The sequence below is a fragment of the Sinohyriopsis cumingii genome, chromosome 15 (genome assembly GCF_028554795.1).
Source record: "Sinohyriopsis cumingii isolate HCF-2022 chromosome 15, ASM2855479v2, whole genome shotgun sequence".
NCBI classification, from domain to species: Eukaryota; Metazoa; Mollusca; class Bivalvia; order Unionida; family Unionidae; genus Sinohyriopsis; species Sinohyriopsis cumingii.
In genome coordinates this window covers 70,950,832-70,961,800 of record NC_142975.1, presented here as the reverse complement: position 1 = coordinate 70,961,800, position 10,969 = coordinate 70,950,832, and the positions used below count along the sequence as shown (strand labels likewise).

Below are 10,969 nucleotides of genomic sequence, written 5' to 3'. Positions count from 1 at the left end.
CTGTATGATCTAGGTAGGTAGATTTAGTCTCTGTATGATGTAGGTAGGTAGATTTAGTCTGTATGATGTAGGTAGGTAGATTTAGTCTCTGTATGATCTAGGTAGGTAGATTTAGTCTATGTATGATTTAGGTAGGTATATTTAGTCTATAAATGATCTAGGTAGGTAGATTTAGTCTGTATGATCTAGGTAGGTAGATTTAGTCTATGTATGATTTAGGTAGGTATATTTAGTCTATAAATGATCTAGGTAGGTAGATTTAGTCTGTATGATCTAGGTAGGTAGATTTAGTCTCTGTATGATGTAGGTAGGTAGATTTAGTCTGTATGATGTAGGTAGGTAGATTTAGTCTGTATGATCTAGGTAGGTAGATTTAGTCTATGTATGATTTAGGTAGGTATATTTAGTCTATAAATGATCTAGGTAGGTAGATTTAGTCTGTATGATCTAGGTATGTAGATTTAGTCTCTGTATGATCTAGGTAGGTAGATTTAGTCTATGTATGATTTAGGTAGGTATATTTAGTCTATAAATGATCTAGGTAGGTAGATTTAGTCTGTATGATCTAGGTAGGTAGATTTAGTCTCTGTATGATGTAGGTAGGTAGATTTAGTCTGTATGATGTAGGTAGGTAGATTTAGTCTCTGTATGATGTAGGTAGGTAGATTGATTCTCTGTATGATCTAGGTAGGTAGATTTAGTCTGTATGATCTAGGTAGGTATATTTAGTCTATAAATGATCTAGGTAGGTAGATTTAGTCTGTATGATGTAGGTAGGTAGATTTAGTCTCTGTATGATGTAGGTAGGTAGATTGATTCTCTGTATGATCTAGGTAGGTAGATTTAGTCTCTGTATGATGTAGGTAGGTAGACTGATTCTCTGTATGATCTAGGTAGGTAGAAGAAAATATGCAAAATGTCTAAAATAAATAAAACGTTAAAAAGAAAATATATACACTAAAATCTTTTATAGTTCCTTCTTTTGCCATTATTCATTCATAGTCATCAGTAAAGACTAGATTTAGAAAATCTGTTATTTGATTCCATTCTCACCACTGTGATTAAACAACTAAATCAGACAGGGATCACAGCTTACTTTGCAGTCTGGGATCTAATGGCAGGGGGTGTCTCTATATAAAACGGCTAATGGTTATGTCATCCATGTCAAGTGGTTTTCCCAGTTTATGTCCCCACTTGAAAACCACCTCATTTACTGTGATATGTATTGTCCCTGTTACAATGTACTACTTATTATGTATAAATGATATAACAAGTCATCTAGAGATTACATATCCCCTCTCCTCCCCCATCCCTGATTTATGTGATGATTCTTCCTGAAAGTACTTTAAGGTCTAATATTCAATTTTGATACTACTTATGTTATTACTATATGGTACACATGACATAATGTACATACTACATACCTGTTTGAGAAAAGCCAAATTAATGTACAGGATATCTCAGAATAGTGCTCCTGAATATTTACAATCACTATTCCAGTATAGGCTACCTGGTAATACTCCCCACCTGCGATCCATGTCTACCAAACAGTATAAAATTCCCAAACCAAATAAGGAGTTATTTATAAAAAGTTTCCAATACTCTGGAACTCTGCTCAGGAATAGTATTCCAGTTGAGATTAGAAATGCCCACTCTATTTCCTTCTTCCAAACCCAATATATCCAGTGGCTTCAGAGATGCAGCTTAAATAAATGAATTCCTTTGTATGAGGGCCTCAAGGTAGATTAGTTTTTAGCTAATTGTGTTACCCTCTTTAAATAAGGTCATTATTATTATTATTATTATTTTACTAATTATGTTATATCAGGTTTCCATGGTAACAAAGTACTGAATGCAGAAAATTCAAAGCATCAAAAGAAACTTCTGTGCATCTTACCTGACAAATGTACTATGTTTTATTTGAAACTGAAAGGTTTAGAGTTTTTGGTCTAGAAATACACATATTTATGGAGGGGGCACTCAAATATTTTTGGAGTTTTACAAATTTACAATGAAAATAAAAAAAGTACATTGTTTAAATACTCTATTACAAACCACTATTGCACGCAATCAGCATGCCATGAGAAAATATGAATTAGTGTAATTAACATATGCCCATTCCCAGCTCCTCACATCAGCACTAGAAAAAAGGACACCTTCTCCATTAGTGTAGCATTTTTCATCCCCCATTCCCCTTATTAGTTTAAACTTAACCACAAACAAATACTAAAATCTAAATAAAGAAATATATTCTCAATTTTTTATGTACATATTGTTAAAATTTTAACTGAATTCCACAAAGTCAACAAAAAAATAAAAAGTTCAGTACAGATGTAAAATGGATAATCTAACATTGCAAATATACATGAAAATAATAATACACATGAATTACAAAGTAATTAAATTGAGAAAGTAACTTAATATTTTTCATGTCACATTTCTTCTTCCTCAAAAATATTAGTTTCAGATTTATTTTCACCAGAAGGTACTATGTGGTGGTGAGAAGTCAGAAACTTCGGCTAAATGTCAATCTACAATTTCACATGGTTTCTTATACTGACATATTTCCAATGCATTATAATCGCACGTCTCTCCCAGTTGTCTACCTTGGATATTTTTCTATAACTTTATTTTATTATTACTTATTATTATTTTATTATTTTAAAACTCCATTCAAACTTTTCCAAGTGATTTTAGTTCAGAATTATGTGAAACGTTTTCACACTCCAGAATATGAGAAACAAGTCTTATGGATAATGATCTCAAAGGTCTCATATATGCAATTTTGCTTTCTCCATCAAAATCAGAAAAGGCAAATAATCTGAGTAGATCTCCAAATATGAGAAAGACGATAAAATTTATAAAAACTCAAAAGAGATATTAAACATTAAATGTGAAATGAAGGAATGATATGATTTGACAGGAGGTTTCTGCCATAAATACATGAAAGCGTTTGCCACAAATTATCATATAGATTTAAAAATATCAGCACATTTTAAGCATTACATATGTCATCATAAACATTTAGTTTTTGGATTCTTAAAAATATGTAGAATACTATATATGCACTTAAACTGCTGCTAATTGTCTAGGTGTATCTGGGTCTTTGGAACAATTTGTCTCAGTTTTGGACAGTGCTGTTTACTTTCATTCAGAACTTTCCTGCATTCATTTGACATTGTGACATCAATGAGTTCTAGAAAACTGAGATTTCTAAATTTATTTAGGTCAAGTACAGTATCATGTAATGAGAAGGTACGCAGCTCCAGTTTTTCCAGGTTAGTACAGGCATTGATACTGTTACACAGAGATTTAGTACACTCTTCAGACATAGTTAATCTAAACAGTTTGAGGTCTGTCAGGCTAGCCATGGTAGTCAAGTCAAATACCCCATGTAGTGTGATGCGCTTCATGTGCAGTCTCTTCAAGTGAGCAAAAAATCCAGTACTGATACAAAGACAGAGACGTCTACTGCACTCATCAGACATGTTTACACTTTGAAGTTCGAGGGAGGTCAGCTGTGTCAGGCTGTTCAAATCAAATATACCATCATTTAGTGTAATATACCATAGAGTCAAGCTTTTCAGGCAAGTACAATTACTGATGCTACTTTTCAGGAATCTACTACACCCATCAGGCATAGATACCTGGAGCAGTGAGAGGAATGTTAAGTTAGTCAAGTCCCTCAGGTCAATTATACCATCATGTAGTGCGACATCATCCAGTTCTAGGCTGTTTAGGTGACCACATCCACTAATAATACTACAATGAGAAATACTACACTTCTCACACATTGTTACCTCAACCATTCTGATGTATTTCAGCCTCATCAGTCTGCTTGGTTCAGGTAAACCATCATGTTGTCTCATGCACAGTTTCATGCCAAGCAAGTCCAATTTCTCTAGTTTCTCCAGCTGAGCAATGCCACTGATACTGCAACACTGAAGTCTGTTTTCCTCAGAGATGATAAGGCGATCAAGTCTGATGGAGATCAGACAAGTCAGGGTATGCAGATCCAGTACACAATCATGTAGTGTGATGTCATTCAGCTCTAGCTTCTCTAGTTTAGTACAGGCACCGATGCTCCTGAATAGAGACTTACTCAACCTCTCAGAAATATCCAAGGTAGACAGTTTCAAGGAGGTAAGATCATGCAGGTTACTCAGATCAAGTACACCATCAGTTAAAGTGATGTCATACAGCTCAAGTTTGTGCAGGTGAGTAAAGCTACTGATACTGCTACACAGAGATCTACTTTGCTCCTCAGACAATGAAAGACTCGACAGAGTGAGGAACATTAAGTAAGAAAGGGAACTCAAGTCAAGCACACGGTTACTTTTTTCACTCCAGTTCAGATTTAGTGACTTGACATAGCATGAACTTTGTCTTGACATGACTAGTTTGTACCATTCATCATTCAAAGCAAAGATATCTGGTATTTCAAGAGGATTATGTGTATCCATTTCATTCATGCATGTTTTGTACATTTCATTCAGGCTCTCAATATCATCACTTACTTTGAAATAAAAACTACCACCATCATCATCACCATCATCCATTCCTTGTCTATATTTTAGAACACAGGGATCCAGATCACAAACTTGGCATATTCTGATGAAAGCCTTGTGACCTTGACCTGCATCAAGACCACATACGAAAATGAAGAGATTCTCATGCCTAAGGACATCATTCAGTGTTTTCAGGGATTGTAAAAATGACTGAAAGGCATTTTCATTTTGAACTAAATGGATAGAAGCCAAATACTCTTGAACTGACGTATGGAGAAATTTAATAGAAATATTCTTCTCCAGTGGAGAGAAGAAGTCTTCTTTGGATATTATGCCACAGTCAAGAAGGGCACTGAGCTTCATATCTGCATCATCCCCAAGTTCTTGAATCAGTTCCTTCTCAGGTATTACTACAGAAACACCACCTTCTCTTGTTAGTAGGAAATGGTGGGCAACCTTACAAGCACTATTCAGATATTTCTCACGAAACATTTCTGAACGATGGTCTATGTTTTCCTGAACTTTCCTTCGTTTAAAAGAGTTATTTCCACTTTTCGTATGATGCCTCTCAATGAGACAATCAAGTATTTGATCGTAAAAGTCTGTGCGTTTATCAGGAAGGCTTTGGTTCCTGTACAAGATGTGGGCAAGAAAGAGGAGAAGAAGGGGTATATTTTTAAAGGACAATATTATTTCTTCATGACTGTATATATCTATACTTTTTGCCTGCCCATACATATCATTGTCCAATTTAATCACCTTCTCAACAAACTTGAGAGCGTTATTTGGGCTAAAACCCTGGATGTCCAAAAGGAGGTCATAATGGGATGTTGCTTTTAAACCAAGCCTGGAAATCTGCCATCGTCTCATTCCCATTAAAACAGTGACTCTTGGGTATAAACATCTCTTGAACAATTTTTCTAAAAATTCAGGAGGTTTTTCCAATTCATCCAGTCCATCAAATATGATCAAGATTTTTTCTGGATGATCACTTAAAATTTTGGAAACTTTTTCCTGAATTTCTGCTTTATCTCTTTTTAGCTCCCTTTGTATGCATTGGTTACACAAAAGCTCTACAACATTTGTTTCATTTGAAATTACAGGTGAATAGATGTAAAACAAAAGATCAAATTTAAGGAGATCTTCATCTAAGGAATCATGGGTTGAAAGGCCTGCACCATCTTTACCAGCAGCTCTTTTCTTGTCTTCTTGTAAGTTATACCATGTGATAACATGTTTCCTACAATAGGTTGATTTGCCACTACCTGCAACACCTGTCAAAATTATTCTCTGTCTCGCTTCAAATAAATCTTTGTTAGATACTGGACTTTGGTCTTGCTCTTGTATTTTTCTCTCTTTATCTTCATCTTTTATAACAACGTCAGTGTAGAAGTTATCAGGAGTAAACACTTCTTCGTTCTCATCAAAGGGAGAGATTGGAATGGTTCTTAAAGACTTGTACCGTGACAGCAATTCAGCACGCAGATGCTCAAGCTCTGCAGAAAAAAAAGATATAAAATTAAATTGAACAAATGAATATAGACTGAACATACTGCAGTACAGTTACAGATGGCTCTAAAATAATAAAACTAAAATCTTTGTATACACTGTATGCAGTTTCTCTCACAAAATGAAGAAAGCATGAAACGAACAGAAGACAAATCCAGTTTCTTTTTCTAACTTTACTGTGATGATGTGCATCACAGACTAGAAGATGTTAAGAAAACAGTTGTATAACTTGAAAATAATTGGAATTTGAATACAAGATAAGTGAGTGAGAAGTAGCCACCTATTTCAGTAAATGACTTTATCAAAACAACGACATGTAAATAAGACTTCAGCCATTCCAAATAAAAAGCTGAAAATAGGTTTTTTGATATAGCTGCCTGGCCTGGATCCAGAAATTAAACAAATGTGGCAGGAAATGTAATTTTGTTAAGAAATTTTAAGTAAATATAGTTATGCCATTCTAGAAACGCTGAAGATGTGTTTTGGTTATAGTTAGTATTTAAGTCATGTGAATCTGCCACATATAAATTTGATTCAGTATAGCCATGCCAAGGAACATGTATACCAAAAGTGATCAAACTAGCACCATCTGCTTGGAGAACACATTAAAAAAATGTTCATCATGAAGACACATAATTTGTAGAAGTCACCACTAAAAAATTGTGAAGGTAATAAAAAACACTTCTGCCTAGGTTGATCAAGAATTCAAAAGTATATTATCCAACAAGTTGATAATACATTGCTATGGAGCCACCTTGACATAAATTTGATAGACAATATGCTAAAAAAACATTTGGAGTTACAATTTTTACTATGAAACAAACTTACAACTGATTCAATTAAGATAATTGTCAGAATTTTGTAAGAATTTTGGCGCATGCTTGTATCATTACTTAAAATTCTGTCCCACTTAAAACTCAAGAGTTAACTAATAATTTATGACTCTCACCAATGGAATCGGAAGGAGGCAGTCTATACACACAAAACAAATTACTGGTACATTCTTTAATATGTTAATAAGAAATTTAGAACTTTTATCCAATAGTTTATTTTAGATATTAAAACTCACTGAATTCTCTTAAATTCAAACATGCTTCCTAGTCATCGATCGCATCATGTGACACATTTATAACAGAAAGACCACAAAAGCACAACATTCATGTTGATGCCTTGCATATCATGTTTTGAATGTTTGTACCTTATTTTTTTTGTGTGTGTGGATATGTTGAAGAATACCTGTTGCCAAATGTCATAATAAGAAAACATAAGCTACAAATTATTACCTATATATCATGCACGTCCTTAAAAGACACAGTAAATAAAAGGTAATTCAAAAAGGAAAATAGGTATCAATGATAACAGATGTAATTTCAATAAAAGATATATGCATATTTCCTTTGAACATAACTTTTTCATTTTAAAATCAAATGTATTTTCCATACCTCCAATAAGAAACATTTATGGCATGTCCTAAAGCATAGAAGACTGCTTTTCAATTCGTTTTATTTAAAATGGTTTTGAGGTTTTACGTTGGATCAGTTGATCTGAGAAGTGTTTTTCTATATTTTACGTACCGCTATGGAGAGAAACCTATTGCATGCAGGAACTATACAGTTTGCAGGAAAGATCTGCTAGGGTGATTTTAAATGTTAAAGATATTTTAACATTTACATCATCTCTTTTCACCACCCTCAGGTGGATGCCAATAAAATTAGATTAGTTTTAGAAAAGCTGTTCTTTCAAGGTCTTCAATAATTATGTGCCAAGTATCTTAATGTTTTTAAGTTCGTAAGAAACATTAGCATGAGTACAACACTTTATATATTACGAAAGACCAGGTAGAGTAATTTCAGAAATCTTACGCTTATAATGGTTGTCTGATAGAATAGTTTGCAGCATGCACCTACTGTTTCAGCTTGAAAGAAAGTATACCTCAACAAATATTTTAATGAGTAATCCTGATTTTATGACAGCATAACATTTGTAAGTGGTAGCTGTGATTCATCTATGTGATAGCAGTATGTTAACCTTGTGTAACTGATATTAACTTCTGTTATATTTGTATTAACTTCTATTATATTTGTATTAACTTCTATTATATTTGTATTAACTTCTATTGTGTTTCGTATTCTTTGATTCAGTAAATGTTAACATTGTAAATTGTTTTGCTAATTGCATGTATATTTGCTGTAAATTTATTTTAATTACAGGGCCATAAGGTAAACTATCTGATTGTCAATGCAGTAAATATACCATGGCATGTACTTTACCCAGCTGATTGTCAATACAGGAAACATACTGTGGCATCTACTGCAGCCAGCTGATTGTCAATGCAGTAAACATACCGTGGCATATACTGCAGCCAGCTGGTTGTTAATACAGTAAACACAACATGTAATACAGTAAACATACCATGGATTTACATACTTATATTTATATACTGTGATGATTTAGCATGATTACAGCAGCGTTACAACTTTGGTGGGGGTCTCCATTGATGTGTGATGAGCAAGGATTTAAGAACAATCAGCAATGAAATTTGTTGGCAGCGAATGCAACCAACTCTAATATTATAAATACCTGTGTCTGTTATATAATTTTCTTGCTGTTTATTGTTTTGAGCCTGCTATTGGCAACTGTTTTCCTTGCTATTACTTCTAGTCTAATGCAGTGTGTGACTTCACTGCAGTAGCCTCGCTAGGGTTCACTTGTTGGTCATGAGTAGTTTTGTGTGTGTGTGTGTGTGATTTGGATTTTTAACGTAGCTTTAACAATGTTTCAGTCATATCGCTACGATGTCTGCAGCGTGGCAGTTTGTAGTGATGTCTAGCACTGGGGCATCAAACCGTTGACATGTGGCATGGGGCCCCGAGTGGCTTAGTGGTCTAAAGTGCTCACTGTTCCGGATCACTGCCATCTCACCTTTGTCTGCGTGGGTTCGAGACCAAGGCTCGGCTAGTGTGGGTACGTGGAAAAGCCTGCCAGTAGCTTCTCGTGGGTTGGTGGTTCTTCCCTGGGTTTTCCAGGGTTCTTCCTCCACCAGTTATACTGGCCGCCATGTATAGCCTATCTTGTGCTGAAAAATAGCGTTAAACCCTAGAACAACAACAACGACGACATGTGGCATGATGTCCCACCAGTCACATTATCCTGACACCAGGCCAACCAGTCCTAACACTAACCTCTTAATGCTGAGCGCCAAGCAAGGGAGCTGTTAGTACCATTTTTGTTAGTCTTTGGTATGACTCAGCCGGGGATCGAACCAACGACCTCCCACATCCGAGGCAGACACTCTAACCACTAGGCCACCGGAGCAGTCTTGAGTAGTTTTGATCTGCACCTCCAAAATTTTCTGAAACTATGAAGAAGACTGTTTTTATTTTTCTCCACAAAGAAATTTTGTTCTGTGTCACGGTACGAGGTAATTATTATTTAATGAATATTTATTACATTCTTGTAAAATTATGTTGTTCTTTATTGAATATTCTTATTTTCTTGAATATGTTCTGTAGTGGGGGTTAGATTTTCCACAGAATTCAGCATGCCGAACAGGATTTTGTAGGGTATATAAACCAGAAGCTTTGCGGAATTGGGAGGGTGGTCAACCATTTATTTTAGGTCAGAAATCAAAACTATAGGTACATATATTAAATTTATTATTATTTCAATTTGTAGTAAATAAAACTGATTTGATTATAGTCTTATTTCAGATAAGGGAGGGGGAAGTAATGGGTAAAATCATTGCTTATAAATGATTTTTTAAACGTATAAGCATACAGCTTTAATTTTCATATAACAGAGATTAATGATTTGAAATTTCATTATAAATCCATCATTTATTTCAACTGGTGTAATTGAGATATCAGTTATCAACCCATGTTTCATTTTTGTCTGTTTTACTGCAATATTCACCACTGTGCCAGTATAATCAAATACGATGATACATTCAGTTATCTTTAATTCTTAAGCTTATTATTTAGTTACACATTTACATCTGTTATTGTTGAGTTTGATTAATTAATTTTGCAATAAAACTGAGGAACCTAAAAATCAAAGCTTGGTTATTCAATTAATTTTAAGATATATATGCACACATGCATTCATTTGATTGCACTCTAATTACAAATAACTACGTACATCCACAATAGTAATAGTCACTTAAACACACGTTACTGAAGGATGTCACAATACTTTAGCCAGCTGATTGTCAATACAGTAAACACCCTGCTGTTCAGAAAAATTCTAACCACTATCACTTAATATCGAGTGACTTATTTGTACTTTGGTATTACATCCATTTTGTTCAAACCTCGCTAAACAAAGCCATTCTTATCTGAGAATATGTATTTCATTGATCTGGAAAGTTGTTGTACTTGTAGGGTTTAACGCCATTTTTCAGCACAAGACAGGCTATACATGGTGGCCAGTATAATTGGTTGAGGAAGAAACCTGGAAAACCCTGGGAAGAACCACTGACCCATGAAAAGCTACTGGCAGGCTTTCTCACGCACCAACGTTAGCTGAGCCTGAGACTCGAACTCACGCAGACAGTGGTGAGATGGCGGTGATCCATAATGGTAAGCGCTTTAGACCACTCGGCCGCTCGGGGGCCCCGATCTGGAAAGTCATTTGTTTTACCACATGCACCATACAGACACATACTAAAAGTTGATTCTGGACTGTGCACTCAGCTGGTTAAGACTACAAGATCATATGCTAAATTGGAATTGCCTTTCTACTGTAGTAATGGATACAATATGTTCCGGCACTGTTTCTGTAGGGATGGCAGGTGGAGAGGTCATCTTGACATCCCCCATGAGACTAATCAACAATTCTACTGTATTCACGGTTACAGTATATTCTGGGTGTTATTCTTGCATGTGCATGAGGGTGGAGATGGTATCACAACATCCCCCATGAAACTAATCAACAATGAGACATGAGGTGTAGTT

General features: G+C 35.0%; 1 protein-coding gene and 1 long non-coding RNA gene across 4 annotated transcripts in view; one reads left to right on the top strand and one right to left on the bottom strand.

Annotated features, from left to right (window-relative positions):
• The first annotated feature begins 472 nt into the window (after positions 1-472).
• On the top strand, positions 473-1,132 carry LOC149782043 (uncharacterized). 2 transcript variants are annotated; one of them, XR_016414208.1, is made up of 3 exons: positions 473-573; positions 692-719; positions 868-1,132. It is a non-coding gene; the product is annotated as an uncharacterized LOC149782043 (long non-coding RNA). The 2 variants fall into 2 exon arrangements; XR_016414209.1 differs by having other exon boundaries at positions 480-573; positions 692-837; positions 898-1,132.
• Positions 1,133-2,645: 1,513 nt separating this feature from the next.
• Positions 2,646-10,969, bottom strand: part of LOC149782042 (uncharacterized) — a 76,512-nt gene continuing 68,188 nt past the window's right edge. For both annotated transcript variants that reach the window (XM_089933450.1, XM_089933451.1), the window contains exon 6: positions 2,646-6,004. In XM_089933450.1, coding sequence (XP_089789576.1) covers positions 3,081-6,004 — 2,924 coding nt within the window. In that variant the 3' untranslated portion in view covers positions 2,646-3,080. The remainder of the gene's footprint in view (positions 6,005-10,969) is intronic.